Source organism: Leuresthes tenuis, unplaced genomic scaffold, assembly GCF_036924035.1.
Source record: "Leuresthes tenuis unplaced genomic scaffold, fLeuTen1.0.hap1 SCAF_17, whole genome shotgun sequence".
Classification (NCBI taxonomy): Eukaryota; Metazoa; Chordata; class Actinopteri; order Atheriniformes; family Atherinopsidae; genus Leuresthes; species Leuresthes tenuis.
The window spans coordinates 15508005-15533466 of NW_027325371.1; the positions used below are offsets into that span (position 1 = coordinate 15508005).

At 42.4% G+C, this 25462-nt stretch overlaps 1 protein-coding gene across 13 annotated transcripts in view; it reads left to right on the forward strand.

Moving 5' to 3' along the window:
• The window catches only part of cacna1aa (calcium channel, voltage-dependent, P/Q type, alpha 1A subunit, a), a 56058-nt gene extending 31009 nt beyond the window's left edge, over positions 1-25049 (forward strand). For 3 of the 13 annotated variants that reach the window (XM_072369416.1, XM_072369408.1, XM_072369418.1), the window contains 16 exons: positions 2210-2326; positions 2478-2543; positions 2793-2890; positions 3064-3214; positions 3450-3577; positions 4963-5059; positions 10349-10463; positions 10872-10979; positions 12200-12303; positions 14108-14220; positions 14323-14455; positions 15982-16095; positions 17362-17400; positions 19095-19311; positions 19489-19898; positions 20896-25049. In XM_072369416.1, the coding sequence (XP_072225517.1) occupies positions 2210-2326; positions 2478-2543; positions 2793-2890; positions 3064-3214; positions 3450-3577; positions 4963-5059; positions 10349-10463; positions 10872-10979; positions 12200-12303; positions 14108-14220; positions 14323-14455; positions 15982-16095; positions 17362-17400; positions 19095-19311; positions 19489-19898; positions 20896-21702 (2817 nt within the window). In that variant the 3' untranslated portion in view covers positions 21703-25049. Of the gene's footprint in view, positions 1-2209; positions 2327-2477; positions 2544-2792; positions 2891-3063; positions 3215-3449; positions 3578-4962; positions 5060-6990; positions 7088-10348; positions 10464-10871; positions 10980-12199; positions 12319-14107; positions 14221-14322; positions 14456-15981; positions 16096-17361; positions 17401-19094; positions 19312-19488; positions 19899-20895 lie in introns of all 13 variants that reach the window. The other 10 variants (XM_072369420.1, XM_072369412.1, XM_072369409.1 and 7 more) reach the window with 10 other exon arrangements.
• The last annotated feature ends 413 nt before the right edge of the window (positions 25050-25462 follow it).

The following is a 25462-nucleotide window of genomic DNA, read 5'->3' on the forward strand; positions in this document are numbered from 1 at the left end:
GTGAAAATATTGCAACTGGAGCAAAAACAACAATAATAACAAACAAAAAACACTTAAAAAAAAAACTCTGTAAATTCCCAAAGAGGAATGGAAATATTAGAGACATACACTTCTTAGCTAGCTCGAGGCTAGCTTTGAACAAGTGGTACCTCAGCTGTTTGGAGGAAATACACTTGGTGAATGGTGCAGGGCAGATTTGAATCATTTTTCATTTTAATTAAGCTTTAGAGGAATACTTTAAACATATTGTGGAGGTGTGTAGATCTCTTGTATAGCTTTTATTCAAAGGAATTCAAAAGCTCATACCCAAGAATGACAAAGTCAAATTTGCATAGTATTAGCTGGATTAAGATTCAAGAGCTCAATAACTACAAAGAGCCGTGATCTTCCAGTTCTGTCTGAGGGAGGAAGCGATACAAATGATTGAAGGCATTATCTAAAGGCGGAAATGGCAGTTCTTTAACCATTAACATTCTTGAATATATTTCAGGATGTATGAAGTCATGAATACTTGGTTGAAATCCATACATTTTTCCAAAAAAAAAAGCTGCTTGGTATCAGTTCAGGATAGACATACAAAATCTATGCACTGTGCTGAATTATCTCTGCATTGACCGATGATTTCTCTTTTTTGTTTTTTATCTTTTCACATGCTTTCTTTAAATCGTCCACAAACTTAACGACGGCCTACTGTAATCTACTTTGCCCCGTCCCCCTCTCTCCCCCATCACCTTCTACTTGCTGTGAATCTGCCCAATCAAAATGCACTATGAATCCTCTGTGCCCACCCATGACAACTGGCTTGGTCAATCTGTCTGGTTGTTCTTCGAATCAACCAAAAATCCCAAAATATGCTGCTTTAAACCATATACCTGCAACATCCACATGTAGAGGGTTTGTAATTTTTTTTAGATCTTATTTTACTGCATGTGCTTTATCTGCATCCCAACCAGTGTTATGGCTGCGAAAAATAGCATGTTTTGCTGAACTCCAATCACCCACAACACTCACTGCATATCCTTTACTTAGAACTAATGCACAGTTTGTAAAGGATTGGACTCTGTAAACTGGAATAGATTGCTACATCTATCCATTGAAATTAGCCTTTTCATCATACAAGCATACGGTGTACACATACTCACCCACACATATGACAGTGACTGGTAGAGTGTTTCCACGGACAACTGAGCGAGTTCGAAGCTTTGCCCCTGGCAGAGAGGACAAGTGATGCATGATGACCCTTGCATGTCTTTGGCAGGAATCCTTTATTTTCACGACACATGCAGAGAACACTGTAGTATAAGCTGTACGGTAAAGGGAACCTGCATAGGCTGCTGCCAGTTCCTTTTGTGCACTTATTCTCAAACTGCAGCCCTTTTGTTCTTTACTGTGATAAACAGTCGAAGAGTGCATATCGTATACTGAGGAAGAGAAAGTCAACCACGAGTGACAAAATGAAAAATCCCCTTTTGATTACCAAAAAAAAAAAAAAGGATCTTCAGAAAGATCTGAAATGGTGGGAACCTAACAGACTTCACACGAGATATTGTGACTTTTGATTTTTTTTTTTCTTTGACTATGACATCACGACTGTACATCAAGCTACTTCCACAGTCAGTCCTATCGGATGGTGCATGAGCTGCTGTTGAATTTGCTGCTTTGCCTTGTGTTGGTTTGCATCTGCATGCTGTGGGCTTGGTACATTTTAAAAATGACATATTTGCCTTGAGAGAACTGGTGCATTTGGTTGTCTTTCCAAGAAAACGTCCTAACGTCCCTGCACTCAAACTACTCACCTTTCCTAACACGATTAGTAATAATGTGTCGATTTCAATTGGATGAAACTAGCTAGATTTGGATGGTTTCCTTTCCCCTGTGTTGCATTGTTTGGTTTTGTCTGACTTATTGGATATGAAAAGTTTGTTGGAGCCTTGCTGATTTGAGTTTGGTTTGCTTTGACTTGTTTGACCCCTGATTATTTCATTTGTATTGAGTTTGAATCTCCATCAGTTTTCAGTTTGACTGTTCCCCCCTCCCACTTATGTTTTTGGAACACTGTTTACACCCTTTACAGTGCATCTAACTATTCTCATTTTATTCCAACCCCACATCCTCATTCCCTATCTGTCACCTTCCTCTCGTATTTCCGTTCCTACCTTCAACTTCCCCATCTGTCTTTATCGCTGGTCGTGATGTGGCTGTGCTGCAGGATAATTTCATCAACCTAAGTTTCCTAAGGCTGTTCAGGGCAGCTCGTCTCATCAAACTGCTGAGGCAGGGAGAAACCATTCGGATCCTGCTCTGGACCTTTGTTCAATCCTTCAAGGTTTGGATAACATAAACAGGATTATACAGGATAACACATTAAAATCCTGTGCATTCACATGTGCAGACTTGACACATGTTCAAGTACAGTCTTTTAAATCTTAAAACTCTGCATCAATTTCATACAATATGATTCGTGTGTCTCTCCTCAGGCACTACCTTATGTCTGCCTCCTCATTGCCATGCTGTTTTTCATCTACGCCATCATTGGGATGCAGGTGGGTGAGAGCCTCGACCTAAAAATTATTACTGTGCTTGTGGGAAGCATTTGATATATTTTATAGTATAAGTACAAAGAGGACACTGCTGAGAAGGAGAGTGATTCCCCTCTACAGATGTTAATGGTCATAAGGATTTGGTGCATTAAGGTTTTGCAAATGGTGACAGTAGCATGTCTTTTTTAAAGGTTATTTAAGATTTTTTCAATAAATTTACAATAAAAGTGTGGTTTTCAATGTTTTTGACAGCTCTTTGGCAACATTGCAATTGAAGAAGATGGAGAGAGTGCTATCAATCAACACAACAACTTCAGGACTTTTGTGCAGGCTCTGATGCTTCTCTTTCGGTGCTTATTTGTGTTTTATCTCCTGCATGTGCATAATATATTTAATTCAACATCAATCTTTCTCTCTAAACAAATATCTAGTTTCTGATTGATCTTACAAATCAATTTCAGTCAAATTTTCAGTCTTACAGAAATTCTTGAGCGATAAAAGAGCCTTTTTTATGCATCTGTAGGAGTGCAACGGGAGAGGCGTGGCACGAAATCATGCTGGCGTGTCTGGGGGGTAACTACTGTGACCCCCTGTCAGGGAATCCAGAGCCGGAGTGTGGTAGCCAGGTTGCCTACCTCTACTTTGTCTCCTTCATCTTCTTCTGCTCGTTTTTGGTGAGCTCCTGCTTCATAATTTCACATCCTCGCCCACAGTCTGTCGCTATCTTGTTGATCCAAAAACACGCAAAAGGAAGAGCTTAAACATACAAAATATCACTGCATCTCCATATTTTTCTTGAAAAGAAAGCCCTATTTGTTAGCACAAGATTCCAAATGAATGAACTATTCAGCTGATTATTTCATAGCTGATCGTATTTTTGTATTTGCATTCATGTGCACATGTGTGTAGATGCTGAATCTGTTTGTAGCCGTCATCATGGACAACTTTGAGTACCTGACTAGAGATTCATCTATTCTGGGACCTCACCACCTGGATGAGTATGTCAGGATATGGGCCGAGTATGATCCTGCCGCCTGGTGAGTGCTAATACAAGCCACACATATGGATGCAAAGAGACGCACCTGCAAAAAAAAGGAAGAACTAACCATTCGCCTGCAATTTTTATTGATCATGAAATGAATACTTGGACATGTATTTGGAAACATGTCCCATGTTTGCACATGCACTCCACATATGGCTACAAAAACAGTCGCAGAACCTCCCTTTCAGGTTAATTGAATGTTTTATTGTATGTTTTTGAGGTTCTAACAAGCTTTGCTCACACAGGCCAAGGCCAAAGCAATGACAGCGGTCACTTCACTGTAATTCTGTGACAGTTTTCCTGTTTGGTAAACATGAGCTCGAGATTTTTTTCAGTGGCATAGTGAAAAACTGATCTGGTGCTCCAGCAAAACAGCTGCCAGGGGTCTGTAATGGATCTGAGTATAACCTCACTGAGCATCTGTTTATCCCTGTCACACTGTACAACCCCTCCCTACTCCTCTGCGTACCCCCTTTACTGTAAACTGTCCTGAGATATCCTTCACCCGTTCCTAAGCCTTCTCCTTCCTCTGGAATCGGTATACTGCCAAAAACTTAGTGCGGCAACGTCTCCACTCCAAACAAAACTTCCCTGTAATATCAATGTCTCGCATGAAGACATGCTAAGTTTCATGGTATCTGTATTCCAGTTCCTGTGTGTTGCCCTTAAGCTAGACTGCACATAGACTACTGAAAGAGAAAATTGAAGGGTCATCTTCGAATGTGCTGGAAAGATACTTTAGATAAGATTGATTGTTATTCATAATGAGAGGTTATTGAAATAGTTTTTTTTTTTAGATTTAGCTTTTTAGCTTTTTTTTACCCTTTAACGCAACATTTCACTGTTTCCTTTCTTCAACAAACACACACAGGGAACACAAAACAGGAAACGAAGGCACATGGCTAACACTGAGCATATATTTAAGAGGGAGGGAATCTGAACACCACAAGCAGCTATTAAGCAATTACCAAGAGCATGCTTTTGGAGTATGTGTGCTATTACTTAAATTACATTGTGCACACATCCTGTCAGGGGTTGGTTTAGGAAAGCAGACGGAAAGGGTTGTTGAACTACAGAAGAGGCAGAGCAACAGAATAGGTGATAATAAACAGATTTGGAAGCTGGAGTGTTGGCAGTGCTGATGGCCACATTGAATAGAATGTGCCATGCAGTGAAATGTGTGTTCAATATTTGTGTGAATTAAAGTGTAGATGTCTCAAGAGTCATTTTTCCAATATTGTGATGTATTTTCAGATACTGTGTTCTTCTTGTCAATCTTGTGCTCTTCCTCCCAATGTCCTCTTTTCTTTCTTGAATTGTTTGTGTGTTTTGTTTTTCCTGTTTGTGTGCGTGTTTAACTCCCCTGTATTCTTCTTGCAGCGGGCGCATACATTATAAGGACATGTACAGTTTATTACGAGTTATCGACCCGCCTCTCGGCTTAGGCAAGAAATGCCCCCATAGGGTGGCCTGCAAGGTTTGACTTCCATTCAAATGAAACCTCTCAACCACACTTGCTAGCCACAGCATCCAGGAATGGAGTGAATGCTGCTTTGTTCTCTTGTTTCAGTTCGTTTTGTTTGCGTTTTTCATTTCAACCTACAACTTCTTTTCCACCATTATCGACTTGCATTCTGAACTGCTGAGAGAATGTGCGGGACAATGCAGACACCAAGCGAAGCATGTGAAATTGCACAAAATGAAATTGAAAACACATTTTAAAAGTTTTGTCACATTGTCGAATGGATCTTTTTCTTTTTTCTTTTCTTTTTCTTTCTTTTTTTTTTTTTGAAGATCCGTTTTTCTTTTGCTTGCTGTGGAGCCATGGCTATAATGTAGCAAGCTGAGGTTGCCCATTGTAGTGTTGCATTGTTCTTGGTTTTTTGAGGGGTTGGGGGAAAGACAGAAACTGCATTGACACCACTTCCTCTTCCTCCCCTGTCTCATCCAAGCAGGTGCAGCTTGCTGCCTGCTGTCAAGCTTCGCCCTGCTCTTCTCTTCAAACACACACACTCTAAGACGTAGTAAATATAAAGTGGCGTGCAAAAGTCTGGGCACATCTGGTGAAAACTTTTGTGACTCTGGATTTTCAAGTGAACTGATGACTCAAAAAGGCATGGAGATTGTTCGAGATGAATTAAAGTAAACAAGAAATCATTCATTTCTGCATTTCAAGCAAGATTTGACTGTTATCTTTGTATTATCCAGACTTTTCAATTAATCCGTGTCCCTAAATTGGAAACTCTGTGTAACAGGCTGTAAATTCTGTTTGGTATAAGTTAAGAATTATCTTTCATTTGGAAGGTTTTGGAGTGGGCAAAAATGGAAAATGACACAAGTCAAAGAGCTTTAGGGTCTTAGATAGTTTTTGATAAAGCTTTATGTGTGACTCGTCAAACTTGATCCCAACAAACTGTTGCCATGGTTTTCTCTAAACCACAGCCCAGCAATCTCAAAGCTAAAGTAGTCCCTACAAAGGAAGGACAGAAGTTTGTCAATAGATAACTGAAAGTAACGGGATCAATTTGGGAATGAATCAGATCGCTGGGTGATGAAGCTGGAGTTTTGTTTTCTTTTGTTGTTGTTTCAGGGGGGGTTTTAAGATGAAAAGGTTGAAGAATTTCATAAAAAGAACACCTCTTCAACTGTTTAGACAGTGGAATGATAAGCATTTGACTGGAGTCGATTAGATACCTGGAACAAACATCATATGCCTGGAAAGCTGAAAATGAACAGTTCCTACAACAGTATAATGATCTAAACCCTTACAAAATGATTCATGTACTACCTCAAAAGGCTAAAGGTTATCTCATGGTCGCCGAAATGGTTAATAATCCTCACAAACAATAGTTCAAAGACTTTTGCTTTGGCTCTTCTTCCTTTATTTGTAATTTTGAAACTGTAAAAGATGGAAATAAAAAGTCATCTAGATTAACATTTTAAAACAATATGTTATATTTTACTTAATGCTCTTTTGGAAATCAGTACATCTTTTCACTTAACCATTTACAGGAACAGAATTTTTGACCAAGGTACCCAAACTTTTGCATTCTTCTGTACTTCTGCTTGACCATAACTATCTTCAGGTTCCAAAAGAGGATATTTACTTCTCAATTCCCAGCTTCATCTTGTTGCCCTCCCCAGTTTTGTCCCTCTGTTCTCTGTCATGACAAAGTGGAAGAAAATATTGCAATCCAGAGAAAAGCCACGTGGCCACAGTCTGTCCAAATGATCCCAATGACCTCGCCTTTCTGCTTTTTATTTGACTTTGTTTTAGTTATTTTTGCTCTCTTTCTCTCTAAATATTCTATTCATTCCTTTCAACTCTATGCTATAACTGCTACCACTGTCTGCCTTCTCTCTTTTTTGATTTTGTTAACGGGGTGGTGGCACTGGCTGCTGATGCAGTGGCAGGATCAGTTGCAGGGAAATGTATGACATGCTGAGGCACATGAGTCCTCCACTAGGCCTCGGGAAGAGGTGTCCAGCACGGGTGGCCTACAAGGTCAGAAAGGCCCCCATCTTTAACCGAGCCTTCTATGGGTGTTTTGTGGGGATTTGGGCGGGTTTGAAAGGGAGGGCCCAGGGATTTAAGCGCTCAGCGTGGTGTTAACTTTAGTGTCATTGTTTCTTTGGTTCTATTTCTGTTTCTTTTCGTGGAAAGTGGGGGTGGGCTGGTCAGTGTTGTGGCGTTGTGTGGTGCTGTGGAATTGGTGGGTGCAGGTAGCAGGACAGTTAGGTTGAAAAGATGAGGCGGGGTTGTGTGTCCACAGGAGGGAACGAAAAAGAGGGACCTTCTCAGCTCGTTTGCACCGTTGGACACATAAGTCTCACAAACATGTAAATGCTGTGCACATCACGATCAACAGTGTCTTTTTTGCATAGTCTAAAAACAGAGTGATGGTGGTAAGCATACAGATTATTACCATTATTCATACGTCTAATGTATGCATGAAAACATGGACTTGTCCTCACTTTGAGACACTGCTAAACAGACACACTTACATAACTGCATGCGTGTGCAGCAGGGCTTGGAAGGTCCACCAGACTTATGTCCTCTGACTCGTTCCATTCTGTGGATGAAGCCGATACACAAACACTCACAACACATACACAGAAACGCACACGGAATTAGGTCGTATCAACCTACACATAGATATTTTCTGTTATTTCTCATGGTAGAGAGAGCAGAAGGGCTTGTGTCAGTGATGTGTTTTCCTCAGAGAGCCTTTGGTTGCCATACAGAAGCAGTTCTTTTTCTGTCACCCTTCATGTAGCAGCTCCAAGCCCCTAAGCAGCCTTCTCTATCTGCAAGTCCAATCTTCTCTTTGTCCTTTGGTTCTGTCGTCAATGCAGTTCTATTCTGTTTCCAGCCCCCTTCATCTCTGCATATTGCTCCCCTCCCCACGCATAGACACTCCCTCACCTTCCTTCTGCATGGCCGATGAACACCACCACCTCCTCCCTCCTGCACACACCCCTGTCTGTCAAAGACAACACAGACACAAAGATCTTTGATTAACTAGTTTTTGAAAGTAGAAATGTACAGAATGGTGATTACATTTATGCTACCATATGTTCCAGCGTGATCAGCTTGACAGTCTCATGAGAAACGATCAGCCAGACAAACAGCCTGTAGGCAGTGGAGAGCATTTCACTCCCAAGCATCGCTTTATCCAGCCGTTGCTCCTTCTCCAGGAGACTTGGGGCAAACAGTACTGACAATTTGTACTATTTTCAGTCGCAAATTGGGTGGAGCGTAAACATGAGTTCAATTAATAGCATGTCAGTCCAATACCCACTTACCTTCCACAGGCTACATTGCTTTTACACTCTCAAATTATAGTCCTAGTGGGAAATTTTCATCTGCAATTCCCTGATTGCACATTAAAAATAATGATTACAACCTCAGCAACTATTTATCCCATGTTTTTATGCTCTCTTGGTTTCTTTCTTCATCTAGTCATTTTTTTGCTTTATCTTACTGCAACCCACGCCATCGTCCATCCTTACCTCAGACTCTCTTTCTCTCCATATCCCTCTAGTTTTACCCTATTTTGAAACCATAAGCCTCCTTCCTGAAATAGAGAAAATAAGTAAACCTTCAGTTCCCCCTGCTCATCAACCTAACATGCTCTTCATGCATGGTTTAACATGATAATATGTCCCTTGATCATTATTACTGGAACAATTTTCCAAAAGGGTGTTATCTATGTGTATGTTACCAACCCTGCCAAAGAGAGAAATCCAAACCTTTACCTTTACCCTTCCAACCAGTCCACAGAACAATGACCCATCAAGCTCTACTTCTTTTTCTATTCAATTTTCTCTGTCCTGAAGAGAGACAGTAGAGCCTTCAGGCAGGACTGCTTTATACAGACACAACCATCTAAGTTTGGTGACGCTTCTTTAATTTTTTGTTTATTTTTATTTAGTTTTTTTGGCATTGTTTTGTCTTTGTTTCTCCAATTTGGTCCCTTTATATGCTCCACCTGATGAACAACAGATTTTCCTTTCTTTATCATTTTCTCTCCTTATGTTCCTGCAGAATAAGTATTTCTTTTCACTTCAAATTTCCTAAATACATTTGGATTATTTTTTTTTTTGCTTCATTGTTTTCCTCCTCCTGCTCCCACGGAACACTGCTCTCTCTCACCTATTAACCCTCCGAGCCTGTCCCCATTTTTCACACATTTGACCTCAGAAAATTAGTGGTGGACCAAGTTGCTCCATCATTTCAGCATAGCCCTCCATCAAATTCCCTTATTCCTTCCAATAATAGCCACATTAAAACAACTCACAAACTCATTTCAGTGACGCCAACAGAGAATGCTTTCTGTGTACAGCTGCACAGCTGCTTGTCCTGTGAGGCATATTATGTGTGCACTGCATGCTGCATGGGGGCGGGATATGCAAGAAGGATTTGGGGGAAGATGGATTAAAGGAGAAGCATTTAATCGGAATGTGTGGGGTGTGGGGGGCTTTGATACACTGCATGTTAAGGTTGTCGCCGATTCCGCTTGTCGTCTTTTGTCACCAAACGCGCACGAATTATCACCCAGTGAGTTGGTGTGTGTCTTTGTGTTGTCTAAATCTACTACTAGTCGACAAGACCTACAAAGGATCAAACCAATAAATGAAAACCAAAGTGCTCTCCTTCCCTAGAACAGTCCCTCAGTTTGTTTTTGGTTTATTGGTTTGTTATCTGGTCTTTGTTGTTTTCACTGTGAACCTCCAACCCTCAAGGGGGAGCTCTGGATAATAGTAGCTCCTGCTCAGCCTGTTCTCCTGTTTTTCCATTGAAGGCTCAAGAATATAGTTAAACCAACCTGTGAGGTCTTTTAGATGCCAATAATCACATTGTAAAACGAACAGTCATGACACAGATGTGTGTATGAGCCAAATGGCAAATCTTATAAGCTCTTTGTTCATCACTTTGGTACTCACAGGTTCCTTCATATTATAAAACATCCTGAAATTTGAGAAATATTTTGAGTTTGTTCATACTGAAGCATTAAAAACCAAGTATGCCTTACCTGACACTGGACTCTTAACTGAGCCATTACAGGCGAACAGACAGAGTCAGCACCTGCTGTAGATGCTGTTCACAGCTCCTTCAATCTCAGACCCCTCCCCCTCTTCCCTCTCCTTGCTCCCCTTCCTGCCACAAACCTGGCGCTCCTCTTCCCTGTCACCTGGAGGTTCCACATACGCTCCACTTACTTCCCAGTTTTCTCACCGCTCACCCTGATTGGCTTTCTCACAGAGACTGCTCCGTATGGATCTGCCTGTGGCCGATGACAACACAGTCCACTTTAACTCCACTCTGATGGCTTTGATCCGCACAGCATTGGATATCAAGATCGCCAAGGGTACGGAAGGTTTGGAATCCCTATTATATCCTTGGGTTTGATCAGATCATTGTGCAGTCTGCTGTTTCTGTACTAAACTTAGAAATCTTCAGCTCTTTCTGATGATTCTCCCTCTGTAGCACATGTATAGAGGATCGTAAAGTATGTGTAGTGTGTTACTTGTGTGTGAGGCTGAGGAGTTGGATCTTTAGGAGTCAAGGGGCTTAACATACCAGAAATTGACCAGAATTATGATCATGATTTAAGTAAAAACACTTTTTTTCCCTGTTTGTTTCTGTTTGTATGTCCTCTCTTTTACCTCTTTATATCAATCTTAATGTGTATGAATGATGTGTGTGCACTTGGGCACCGATGTCCATGCACCTGTGTATGTGCCTGTATATGTGTGTGTGTCGGTTTTGTCATGAATATACCTAGGTGGTATTGACAAGCACCAGATGGACGCAGAGCTGAGGAAAGAGATGATGGCGATCTGGCCCAACCTGTCCCAGAAGACTCTGGATTTGCTGGTTACGCCACATAAGTGTAAGTCTCAGAGTGTGGGTGTAGGCACCGACTCGTGAATGGTTCAACCAACTTGTGCCACCCCGTGCTCCAACGATGATTCACTTCACACCACCTGAGGTCTGCTTCTCTCAGCCAGTGTCTGTCTCTGTGTATCACTGCTGCACCCTCTGAATCAGCTGGCACATCCCCTTACACATAAATCCATTTTCTATACCCACTGAAGCCAGTTTAGGGTCGCAGGGGGGCTGGAGCCTATCCCAGTTGTCATTGGACGAGAGGCGGGGTACACCCTGGACAGGTCGCCAGTCCATCACAGCGCCACATAGAGACAAACAACCGTGTGCACTCACAGTCATTCCTAGGGACAATTTAGAGTCACCAATTAACCTGACATGTATATTTTGGGGCGGTGGGAGGAAGCCAGAGAACGCGGTAAGAACCCACGTATACACGGGGAGAACATGCAACTCCACACAAAAAGGCCCCATCCGGGATTCGAACCTAGAAACCTCTTGCTGTGAGGCGATGGTCCCCTTACACATACACACCCAAATACCTCAATCCTATAAAACATTAACACAAAGACACAAACCAAGACGACAGGCTGCACGTTAGACACAAGACAAATGCACACACGAGACCGACACCAGTCCCTCTTTTTGTGCCTGAAATCAGAGGGTGCCTTACTATAGATCAATTCTCTATAGACGTCTTTTCACTCCAGGGCAGTCAGCGCTGTATACTGGATGCAGTTTCTTGTTTTTTCTTTTGTACAATATTTACACTGAGAACTTTTGAGCAGGAGCCAACAGCTTGTTGCATGTGATTTACTAATGTTAAATCGCTTGGAAACTGATACTATTGCATTTCATATTTGCAGCAAAGTCCAAGGATGTCACAAGAACCACATTTTGTGGGGTTGTTTGGTATTGCATACCAAGCATGATCTGTATCTAAATTAGATTTCACTTGTGCCTGATATAATGATGCTTTGAGTTAAGCATGATTATAATATAGTTGTTTAATCTGTCAGTGAAAAGACTATTGCTCTGTGTTTGTGTGTATGACAGATCTTTGTGTGTGTGTGTGTCTGTGTTTGTGTGTGTGCGTGTGTATATACGAGTGAGTGAGAGTGCAACTTTCTTTGTGTGCATGCCTCAACCTTCTCTGCCATTCCTCGTGCTCAGGGTCCATACCAAAAGGGTCTAATCTTGCAGGGTAACTTGTCATTCTCTCAGCAGCGACAGACTTGACGGTGGGGAAAATCTACGCTGCGATGATGATTATGGAGTACTACCGGCAGAGCAAGATCAAACGTTCACAGGCTCTTCGTGATGAGCAGGTACTGCAATCTCTGGTAAAGTAAAACCCTGCCTGCACTTGACCCCTAAAAGTAAAAGGCAGACTGACGTGCAGAAATAAAGACCACAGGTCTGTAGCTTCATTTCTACTTGCCCGGGCTGTGACAGCCTCTGTTAAAATCAAGGAAGAGTCCCCATTCAGTCAACTAAATGGGCATAATTAAATGCGGCCTCAATGTGCAGTGCTCCTTGCTGAAAAGCAGATGTAGTGCTGCCATCTAGTGGGGAGGTTTTGTAACAGTGATTTCAGCATTGTGGAGGAAAAACTGTAAGCAAAATTCATTAGGTGAATTACTGAACTATAAAAAAAAGAATAAAATGCAGAAATGAACGGATTGTGCATTTTTTGTAGGCATTGTCACAGCCCCCAATGTGCCCACCCCTGAGCATTATGGGAATCTTCTCGGTGGCTTCTTTGTTATATTGACTGCCTGCAAATATACTGCATCTGCTAACCTTCCATTACTTGTGCTTGTAACCTTGGACTGTTAGCACTGCATACTAGCACCCTTTGTTTCCCTTTACTTAGCATTCTGTCATTTATTAAAGGAGAGGGCCGCCCTCCACATCAACACTGCTGTATTTCATTATTTTTCACATGAAAGTGGCATCTTATTGAAATGAAAGTTTTATGGTCCTCAACACGTTTATGCTACTGGATCATAAATATCTGCCTGCCTCTCAGGACACTTATCGTGTTCATGGCATGTGTTGTAATGTTTGTCACAATGTCCCTAAACCATCAGTGTACCACTACCTTCCTTTCTTATTTTGTCAATGCTCCCTTTTTTTCCTCCCTCGTTTTACAGTCCTTTTTTTCTCCTCTGACCACTCACAATTCTCTGTGTTCACTCTTTTTTTTATTTATGTTCAGTTTCACTCTTCTTCTTTCCTCTTACACATGCTCCTCAGTCCACATGCTGCTTTTCAGGAAAACTCTGTAGCAGAACTGACTATGCTGTAGTAGAACATAGTGAGAATCCTCTGCAGTGTCTCATTATCCAAAAAAAGTGCAAATGACAGCAATCTTGGTTTTACATGTTGCACTTTAAATTGTATTTAGTGATTGAAAACATAATTGGGAGGATTTAACAAAGTTTATAGGGAACAAGACTTTCTAAGCTTTCTAAAACTCTGAAATCTGAGGTTTTAAAAGGGATGGATGACGCTCAACGTTTCCTTTACTTTGTTGAAATTGTAGCAAGTTAACAGCCACTTTGTGATGACCAAGTGCAGGTTTATGCAGCTGAATTATAAGGACACTTATTAAAGTTATCAAAACTTTTCTAGTGGATGACTAATAAATCAATCATCACAAAAGTATAAATTCCTATTTGACTTGTCTCATTATGCGATTTAACCTGTGATGTTCCCTTCTACATGATTGCTGTAGTGTAAATCTACTCCAAAAGTTCTGGAAGCATGTTTTCTTCTCTTTTTGTTTTTTCTTTTGCCTCTTCTGTCCACATTAATTTCATCACCAGATTACCTGATGATTACTGATCATTCTGTTTGATCCAGCTCTGGACTGACTGGGTGAATTCCACTTCCTGTTGCAATGGTCCCCGCATTGGTCCCTGCATCGGTCCTTCTATTTATTCTGCTAGCTGCAGGGTGTCACTTGCTCAGGAGTTCCTCCTCCATTTATTTCTTTTTCATGATGTTGTTTGTCTGGCCTTGCTTTAGGCGACAGCCCCCGTTCTGCTCCTGCTCTGCTCCTTTCCCCCCCTTTCCCTGTCAGTCTGCCTGATAGCTGGCGACGGCCATGTTGTATATCTCAAACAGAATCGAACGCCATTACTGTTTCAGCGCGTGGAGCCACCTACCCCCGCCTCGGATGGGGTTCCGGGACTTAACACTCTGCCACCTCCTGAGACAACAGAGAGCGCCAACAAACTGTGAGTTTCCTGTTATTGGCATGTTTTCCCTTAGACAAGGTGATTTGTTGATAGAAGACCAAAGCAGGAAGATGCTTCTATGTTGCTTTGCATGTGTCACAGGCCAGTGGAGGGCGGCATCCCGGAGAGCCAGTCATGGATCACGGCTCGTGCCCAGGAGGTATCCCGGAAGGCTGGCAGCTGGAGCCCTGAAGGGCACTCTGAGGATGGGCTGGGAAGCATGACCAACTCGCAGGTAGACAGTTCATACAGACACTTACATCCAGGACCACACGTGTAACAGCACATACTGTAAAGAAATAAAATGCATCCTTTTGTGTGTGAGTTTGTGTCAGCAAGTGTTCAACATTTGTTTTTACTTTCATGTCATTGTTACTGAGCAAACACCCAAAGAACAGTGGAGGACAACTAAGTGGTAAAACGCACAATGATCTTTACACTGTTAAAGATTGCTGTTTCATTTCCATGGGCAGCAGTGTCCTGCTTGTTCATAAACATTGTATGTTACACAAATTAGATAAAGTCTAGATACATCAAATTTGTGCCACCCTTTTTTTACAGTAAATGAGGTTGGTGTTGAAAAAAAGCAAGCTACTGTTGGTGATGGCTTTGACTTGCAATTTGTTTCATGTTCGTCGGCTACTTTCCAGCACAGTCAGTTTCTTAGATATCTACTTTATTATGTGAAGCCACCCTAGTAAAAAAAATAAGGACGTTCAGAGCTCATCCCGTACCATCCTTACGGCCTTGTTGACTCATGTAGATCATTCCCATTTTGCCCAGTCTCTTAGCTTAATTCTTCAGCAGTAACATGCTGTTAACCTCATCTCTTAAATCTGACTTCTCTCTTCACACGTTGTATCCTTCTTAATTTTTCCTTCAATTTCTATCTTTCCTCAGCCTTCAGAGTGATATTCCGTCTTCATACCGTTAAATCCTCCTCAAAGTACTGATCAGTCCCAGTAGCAGCCAGCCCCTTAACATGGCCTCCTCTGAATGTCAGGCAATAGACAGGATTGGGTGGGGGGGTTTAAACTGGATGACAACCTGAAATTAAAAACAACTGCTGCACCCATATTTCAAACAAATGTTTGGTTAACAAAAGGGAGTTCAGTCCTATTGTCCTTGCGGTCAACTTTAGGTATACTCCAAACAAAATGGAATCTTGCATGTTTAAAGGGGAGATTTGCATGGTCACAGAAACAACATGCTGGATTTGCATTAACTGCAGTGTGTGCAAGCTAACGAGCCAAAGCAGTTGTCATTTTTACGTAACCTCATGTGCTGCCTGTCAGAATATTGTCAACAGTTGTGTTTCTCACATGTCCTTTGGGCTGCACATGGTTTTCTCCTCAAACCCATTCCTGCTGTGACTGTCAAAGCTCCTCCATCTGACATGAATGTCATTCAACAAAGAAAAATCACCTTCTGCCGATATTTGCTTGCAGCTCAAATAACAGCAGTTACACAAAATTAGATTGTGTTTGGAGTATACTTTCAGTCTTCTCTGCATGCGATCCAACCACCCAAGAAATTCTTAGCTTTTATATGCTATGTGATTTCAAACTAAAACAACATCTAAAGAATTGAGGCAGTCACTCACCATACATATACTTACCAAATTATCCCACATTTGTCTGGCCGAGACCCTCGGTTCTCTGCTTTCTTTGGATAACGAACTTTTCCACCTGTCCCCCTACTCCCTGTTAGCTTTCATGGCAGCCAGTCACACCATCTCCTGCTCTCCTGCTCTGTTTGCAGACGGTAGAGCTGAGAGAGATGGGGCAAGATGGTTACTCGGATACTGATCACTTTCCACCAATGGAAGGCCACGGCAGGGCCGCTTCCATGCCCCGCCTCCCAGGCGACAACCAAGTGAGCAGCATTCTCACCCTCTCCACTGTCTTTGTATTTGCCCCATTATGTCTCGCTTCATTTTGTGATATCACATTTAGCAAGATCTGACTCACTGCTTAAAGATTTGTTGCTGCGGTTACTTGAATCCACACTGGAGAAAGTTAGGAGAAGTTAGAGTAATGGAGGGCATAATAGGCGCATTTCTTGCAATAGTTGGTTTGCATTTTACATTGAAGTACATGTTTACACTCAAAGAACATGACATGGACATTATTTTGCTTAAACATAGCCTCCAAGCTTGGATTCAAAAGAACCGAGCAAGGCAAAGTCAGACCTTCTGTTTTTTTCTCCTGATGTTTTCATCTCCCTTTATCTCCTCACCTGCTTGAAGGTCTTGTTTTTCATTTCACTCATTCATTTTATTTTGTCTCATATCTCCGTGAGTGCTCTGGTTGTCATTAACACACAAGACTTTTATAAACACACACATGCGCACATTCTCTGCCCTCGCATTATTTCTTCTTACTTTGCCAGGACTCAGATTTATTTATGATTTGAAGTTTGTGTGGTTTCACTAAACTGTCTGTTCCTTCCTGCCAAAGGTTTTCTCCTTGCTGAACGCATTTTGAATATTCGGGGCTTTTTGTGTTTTCTTCCAACCAGGACTGGAGCAAACGTGGTGTTGAGTGTTGCAGATGTGTGTGATTAGTGTGTGCGGGTGTTTGTGTGCTGTGGATTTGTCTTTCCTGCGCTCTCACTGTTCTTTGTGACCTCACAGTCACACTGGTACTGTCACTCTGCTCTCTGCTGCGGTGTGACTTTGCAGTTGTGTGCGCGTGTGTTTGTGAGAATGCAAATCCATTTGTGTGTGTATATGCTTATTGTCGTCACTGCTGTTGTAACTGATTTAGCACTTTGGTGTCTGTGTAGTGCGGCTGTGGTGCACACCACTCACAGTGTCTGTGGTGTTTCTCTTTCGCCTTCACTGCTGCTGTGGTGTCTAATCAGACCTTTTTCTGTCCTCTGTCCCTCCTTCTCTTTCTGTCCTTCTTTCTTCTCTTCATTGTTGCACCCCATCTGTGTTTGGGTTCAACATCCAACTTGGTTTTTACTTGCTCTCCTCTGTATTATTTCTCTGTCACACTGTGTATCACCCATCCTCGTCCTCTTCACCCCCCCCCCCTCTCTCTCTCCTCTCCTTCCTCCTCCCTTTGCTCCATGTGTGACCATACCTCTGTTGTATTTGTGGCTCTGTGTCTGTGTGTCCTCTCTGTGCTCATACAGCAGCGGAGGAAAGGGAAGCACCGTGGCAGTAACCTCAGTGTATGTACCCTGTCTTGTGCCTTCTTACGTTTCTTTTCTTTTTTTTTTCAGTCGTTCTCAATCTCAATCCCTCTTGAAAGTTTGTTTTTCCTCATTTGTTATGTCTTCAAATTGTGTTCATTGTTCATAGCGGAAAGATTTCTTAAAAAATGTATTATAACAGCCTTTTTTAGCATGACATCTTACACCAGCCTAGTTTTTCAAACAGATCTTCTGTACTTAATGCCGTTAGGTTGAAATTGGGCTTATCTCCGCTTGTGCCCTGTCTTCAGCAACAGTCATAACACCCTATGTTTCCCTGACTCTCTTTGCTCAGCTGCTGCTGTCATCTCTTGGTGTTGCTTTATGTTCTTATGCTCGTGTGCTTGACTATAAGGATGATCATCAATGGTCCCCAATCTATTTCCGAGTCTCCACTCACAATTCTTCTACTTGCATGCTAAAAATGTGTTGAAGTGTTTTTAAAGTGGGTGTGTTTATGCATGAGTGTGTGTGTGTGTGTGAGAGAAAAGAATAGAAAGAATGTGGGGAGATTCGGCCAAATGGGTGCTTGGATAGATGTGTTGTGTAATTCTCAGTGCTACTCCTGTGAGGCCGGATAATCTAGTATTTTATATGTGTCTGCAAACCCATCAGTTGTCATTTAATTTGCTGAATACGCACTAACTACAAAACTTGGTCAGCACAGTTGCCCAAGGATTTAGCACTGACTTGATAAAGTGACTTGATAAGGTTTTAATGCCCGAGTCTGCCACTTTTGGCCCCATAGGCTCTGTCCTGCTGTCCTCCCTTTGAGCATGAACCCTCTGGTCTGCAAAGGAAACCTCCCATGCTCTTAGAAGACTCTGGACAACCCCTATGCACATGCATGGCTGTAGGGAAGCACGCAGAAATTTAAAAAAAAATCTTTGTGCTGTCCAGAATGTGTCATGTTCAGGACATTTCTGGGTGTGGAAGATGGAAGTGTGGAAGCGTTGCAGGTTGTACTGACCATTAAATCCCTTTTTTTCTTTTACAATGCAAGTAACAGAAGCATGGAAGGCATGGCTGTTTGCCATCATCCCCGTTCTTGTACTTCTTTATTCTTTCTTTTGTCAGAGGTCGGCAGTTATAGTAACATGAGCCCTGCACCAGCTTTTCCCGGCCCTGTAGTAGCCATGTTTTGGTCTATGGAGGTGGAAGGATCAGACATCATCACTGGGATGAATTCATTAAGCTTCCCCTTTACTTGCACTATAGCAAGTGACTGAGGCATGTCTCTCTTGATGATATGCACACATAAAGTTTTGATTTAAAAGAAGAACGGTAACAAAAATGTTATTTTGACATAACATAACCCCCTTTTTTTTATTAAATAAACTGAAAATCATTCTATATTTTCTTGTAATTGTGTTTCAGACTAAACTTGGCCCATAGATTTCTTGCCAAATCTTTTTGCCTTTTATTCAGTGGAATATATATAAATGTAGATTGCTGTGATTGTAACATTCTTAATGTGTAAATGTATGGCTTTACATAAGTTGTTTGAGGAAGGCTGGTGTAGGACTTGCATAGGAACAGACCACATGTGCACACATGCACACACATACATATTGTCCCTTACCCCACACCGCTTTCAGAGAACACCAACTTGACAATCAGTGGAAACACCTCTCCCTCCATCGCGTGGTGGTTTCTGTCTCTTTCCGTCTTAGACCATCAACGACAGCAGTCCCATGAAACGCTCTGCCTCGTCGCTGGGCTACAGTAGGTCTGGGCGAGGCCACAGAGACAAAGGTGGGCCAGATGATTACAACATGGAGCGTGCAATACCTGAGGAGGGGAGAGTTTCCAGACACGGACACCGGCGAAAAGAGCGCAGTCATCGGGTATCTGAGAGGTCCCTCTGTCGCTACAATGAGGCTGACACAGGTGGGAAAATCGCGCTCAACAGTGATGTTTTCTCAGAAATGTTTTGTACATATTGGAAGCACATTTGAACAAAACCTCAGAATAGATATTTGTAAGTATAAATTATTTCGAAGTGTGTTTCAAAGCATGATGTGTTCAAAGCACCACCTTTTACCCAAACAATAACTCTGCCATCAGGCCTCGGCACAGACCTGAGTACAACCACGCAATCAGGCGACCTCACATCAAAAGAAAAGGATCGTGACCGAGATCGGGGCCGGTCCAAAGACCGTAAGCACCATCACCATCGTCACCATCACCACGGCTCCATTGACAAGGAGCGCTATGTAGCAGAGCGAGGGGGCGAGTATGGACACAGGCATTCCCGGGAGAGGGAGCTTGACCGGGAGAGGGAGCACGACCGGGAGAGGGAGCACGATCGGGAGAGGGAGCACGACCGGGAGAGGGAGCACGACCGGGATAGGGAGCACGACCGGGAGAGGGAGCACGACCGGGATAGGGAGCACGACCGGGAGAGGGACAGAGAGAGGGACCGGCGCTGGTCCCGATCGCCCAGCGAGGGCCGAGAGTGCATGACACACAGACAGGTGGGCTTCTGGGTAATTGCGGGCCTGTGGTGTCAAGCTTGAAGCAGCACTGTGATGCTTTCTTTTTAAAAAATAGTGTACATATAGCTGAACACATACTCATGATTTTAGTTACAATTCTAAGGCCTCGACACCAAGTCCTGAAGAGAAGGAATAAGTATATATTCTACTGAGGCCACCACTGTGTTCGAAATGCCAGAAATAATGTATATTCGTATTTGTATTATATTTGACTGAATTCACACAAACATATGCATTAATGTGAATGTTATACTGCTGTTTGTTTAATGAAGTCACTTTTGTCAAATCATCAGCAACCAAATATGCATGGAAATGTATATTTGCGTACTTTACCAGCTGCCCTGTCGAAATGTTTTCCAAACCTTTTTCTTTACAACATTTTAGACCCAAGCTACGTTATCGTTTCTCAAAGAAGTTTGTTTTTCGTACATCAATCATCAAACTTGAAAAGTGAAACTATAAAGAAGGAGTGATTCTTAACACGTAAAATTGGGGTTTTCCTGTTCTCATTTTTAATAATTACATACCACACAGGTTTTTCAAAGGAACTAAAAGCATTTCATATATGTTTTGTCACCATATTTACCCTGGAAATCAACCCTTTAACCTACTTTTCTCCTGTCGTCTTTTGTTTTCTTTCCTCTGCGTGACATGTTGCTTCTCTCTGTATGGTGCTGTTTGGAATCTCATTCTTCCACATTCTCTACTCTGCTCCTGTTTTGATGCCTTTAATTTTTTACATTTCTCTCCTCCACTTACCCTATAACTGGTGCTTTTATTCTTATTGTTGTCACTGTTCTTGTTCTTGTCTTCTCTGGCGTGTCTTTCTGGACTCTATCTGCTTTTTTTCTCTGGTGTTCTTTCTTTCCCTCTCTAATTGTTTCTCACTCCATCTTTACCATCCTCTACTTTACATGTCTTGTCGTTGAATTTGTGGTTCGTTCTTTTTATTTGCTTTATTTCACTTTTTGTGTAGGGCAGTAGTTCGGTCAGCGGAAGTCCTGTCCCCTCAACTTCGGGGACCAGTACACCACGCAGAGGCCGTCGACAGTTGCCTCAGACACCTGCAACACCTCGGCCCCATGTAACATACTCCCCTGTGGTTCGTAAGGCCATGCCCGCACCTCCTGGGGGACCACAGGGAAGATCCCCAGCCCCTCGACACTTTTCTCCAGAACCTCCCCAAGGCCAGGGTCCTCCCCCTGCTGGCCTCCCAATGACCCACCATGGCACATCTCGCCAGGGTCATCATCCCCCACCTCGCTGGGGAGACACAGGTGGAGGAGGTGGTTCCATGGAAGGGGATGGCTGCTTCTACAACCAGGAATACCAGGACTATGAGCCGCACCATGAACCACCTGCGTATGAGCCAAACCCCATGCAGGGCAGCAACCCCCACCCCCACCCCCACCCCCATGCCCTGGCAAACCACCCACTTCCACCTCCCACACAACCGCAGCCTCATAACCCCCATTCCATCCCTCCTCCACAGCCTCACCCTGTAAATAACCCCCACCCGCAGCCCACTCGCACCTCACCGAGAACTGTCCACCATGCGACACCTCCCACCACTGCCCTGACTGGGCCTGTGCAGAGCCAGGTACAGTCTGCTGCCCAGCGCCGTTTACCCAATGGTTACCGATCTTCATCGCCATCCACACATCTCCATGGACCCCCCCATACTGGGCCTCACAAGGTTCCCCCTCCAGCTGGGCATCCAAGGGGTCCACGCAAGGGCCTACATGAACCCTACAGTGAGACGGAGGAAGATGATTGGTGCTAGCCTCTGGGGATGGGGGAGGGACTTAAAGAGGAAAAAAAATAGATAACTGTACTGACAGAAAATAGAAAGCTCTGAGCCAGAGCAGTGACTGCCAAGGGAAACCACAACTTTTCTTTCTTGTGTGTTCATTGATTTTCCTCTCCTCCACTTCTTGGGGTGTCCCAGGGAAGTTGGGCTCGGTGAAAGAATAGGTGTCAGGATGAAGGGATGTAGCAAGACTGCTGAGGCAGATCTGGAGAAACGAGTAGCGTAAAAGAAGGTAACAAAAGCCTCCGTGTTCTACTCACATTGTTGTTGATCATCACTTGATGCCAAAAGAGCCCAAGCTCAAATTGCAGTTTTTATGGATGGCAGGAGGAGTGGTGGACACTACTCTCTGTGTCATAATTTTTGCCTCTGGTAATGAGCTATAGCCACTTACAAGATGTCAAGAGTTGCGACTCGATAAAAGACACTTTAAAGTCAGAGACAAAGGAGCGACCTCTTTTACTTTTCTTTTTTTTTCCCTTTCTTTTTTCTTGCTTCTCAAGGCTAACCTATGCCAAGTTAGCTGCAAAAATAATGAAATCCAACCCTCCCAACCACCAATTGAATATTGATGAGTTTTATCATCTGTGTTTTTAAATAAGAACAAAACTGACAAGGAGCCCTCTGCCTGTATGAGGTGAGATGGCTAAGTGGGTGGGAGAGTTGGGGAGTGTTGCAGGGTGGGTGGGTTGACCAGTCCCTCTGTGGAAATCTAGAGGTCCGGATGAGTGTGTTGTGGATATTTACACTCACTCATCCTGGGGACAAACAATTCAGCCAAACTCAACCTATGACCTGTGAAAGAAGACAAAGAAAAAAGTGGAGCGGGGTTTCAGAAACGACAAACAAACCAGTAACTGTTTTCTGCAGTATTTCTTCTTCTACTCCTGCAGCTGCTTCCTCCTCCTCCTCCTCCTCTTCTACTTCTTCAAAACATCGAAGCTTGAATCTTCTGTTGCACCCCACGCAGCTTCGTTTTTTTAGACTTGCGGAGTTGTACACTCTATGGAATCCTGCATGAATGATACAAATGATTACTAATAATAGAAACAATGAGAATCTACTATCTGTGGAGGGAATTTCTCCACTGCCCTTTCTGTTGTGGTCTGTAGGGTTTCTCTCTTTTATTCAAAATGCTTTCTGTTTCTCTCTGAGTGACATTCCTCTCTCTATTTTCATTTACACTAAAATCAAAAGACAGAGGGCTATGGGAAGATTAGAAAGTTAGTGTATGTTTATGAATGGGGGGTGGGGGGGGATGGACAAATCAATTACTTTTTGCTTGCTTGTCTACTGTCTGTTCTGTGCCAAATGCCTGCCACTGATACAGCTGGAATTGCACATATTTTTAGTGAGAGTAACTTTTTGTAAAACAAGATCATAAGGCGAAAACGATACAATGGGTAGCAGGGTATAAACATGGATTTTTAAAAAAAATAGATATGTGGTGACAGTACTGGTGAAGTCTGACAAATCAGTAATTTCCTAAAGTCTTCCAGGGTTTGGGGGTTCAAATAGAGGGATCAGAGAGGAAGAGACCAATAGAAAGGCACAGAAAGGAGAGAAACTCTTCATCTTTGTTTTCTTTGTCATTGAAGGTAATAATGGATAAAACAGCTAATACAATTACATGTAAGGACCATGATGATCATGAGAACGAGACAGATATTTTGTTCTGTATTTTTGTGTAATTTTAGGCTCAGCTAATTCTTTTTCCAACCCCAGAGTGGACCTCGGCCACATTGTGGGGGGATGAATTAACACGAGCTTGAATGAGAAGTTACATAAGGCGATAGGTGCGTCTCCCCTTTGAAGATTTATCAGTCGTAGCAGGGGTCTACCAGGCTCAGTGTGTAAATAGATATATCCACTGTCTGGCGGGTAAAAAGCAGAGTTATGCCCACTCTTGTGTCCTGCAGGTGGCGCCATAGCACATAGAAGCTGCTTTCTAACTTACTTTGGTTATGTAGTATTAGCAGCAGTCATGAGAATTCAGCTCATTCCCTCACTAATAGACCACCTCATCTGCATCACCATGTGTAAACACAACTGACTGAACTGGATTGTAGCGCAGTTCAAAGGGGTTGGAGGAAGAATGTCTGGGTCTTGGTATGGTCCTGGAAATCACCTGCATTCTGTGTTGTTTCACTCCTGTGTAACTTTTTTTATTTTTTTTTATCTGTGTGTTTTTTCTGTGTGCCTCAAACTAACACCGGTCACTAACGCTCACCACCATCAGCCCCAACATTGTTCTCAAATGTTGTTTTTTTTCCGTTGACCTACATTCAACCTGGAGGCCTATCACATGTTGACCAGAGAATGCATTGAAAAAAAATTTAAATGAAGAAGAAAAAAAAAAAAAAGAACAAACCTGCCTATCAGTGTCTTTCCAGCCTTAGTGGAATGTCACAGACAAGTATTCGCATCGCTACACTTAAAATCAGAAAGCACGCAAAGTATGTAGCTCCTGGTTGTGGTGTGTGTAAGTGGGTTTTTGTGTGTATGTATGTACATGAGTGAATGTTGTTTCTTATGGCTTTTATTTTTGTGCTTGCTGTTTTTTTTCTATACTTTGTCTCCAGAAATTCTTTTGAAATCTCAAGACGTTTCTGTCATATCATCCGAACAATCTGCACCTGTGTGCGCATGAGCACGAGTGTGCGTGTGTGTGTGTGTTTGCGTGAGTGCACAGTGTGTGATGTCAGTCAACCCCTGAATGAAACATTCGAAGGCCCAAACCTTTCCACTTTCCATCTTTGTGTATATGCTGCAGTAAAATCCACTAACACGCTGATTAACCACACAAAGTCTTCTAACAGCAATGTAAAGTCGCTATGGGGAGAAGAAAAAAAAAAGATTTTTTTTTTCTTTTTTTCAAGTACAAAAGATTTTAAAAAGGAAAAAAAATATATATATCTAGTTCCAGAAATGCATGTGCTATGTGCATGCCACACCGTGGGTTTGAAGTAATTTTCAGGACATAGAAGAAAAAGCACATTAATTAATTCAGAGGAATAAAAAAAAAGAAAAAAAGAAGATATATAAATAGATAGATGTTTGGGTTTTTTTGAGGTTTTTTTTAAAAAAAAAAGAAAAAAAAGCAATGTTTCCTTTTTCCTTCTATTTTTGAGAACAAAAAAGTTAAAAACGAAAAAAAAAAAAAAATGCCTAAAGGGTAAAAACACAGAAGAGACTTTGGTGAGGGTCAAAGTCTTGTTTCTTTTCTTCTGTTACATGGGGTTGAGACACCACACATCCATGTTCAGGACACCGCAAAAAAAGAACTGTTTGTAATGAAAAAAGAAAAAGAAAAAGAAAAATGACAGTTCAGACGACGGTGTATTCTCCCCTTGGGCTTTGTGAGAGAGTCAGAGGGTGCAGGAGCCAGCCAAATCTGTTGTGTACTTGTTCTAACTGGCTGTTGGACCTTTGATCTCTCACTCACTCCTTCTTTTTTCTCTCTAACTCTGTCTCTCTCACACTTACCTGTCGCACTCTCAGCCAGTCTCACCGCTATTTCTACCAGTGCATTTTGTAATTCCAAACAGAACTCTTCCTAAAGAATAAAATCCAGAGAGAATGCACTCTGCTCTGCCTCTTTTCTTGTTTACAATTCTACTCTTGTTGTTTTAAGAATTGTGTGTGCGTCTGTCTGCATGGCAAAGATATTTTATAGCTCTAAGATACCCTGGTACATTTCTAAGTGTTTGATGGCATTTGTCATTAAACATGT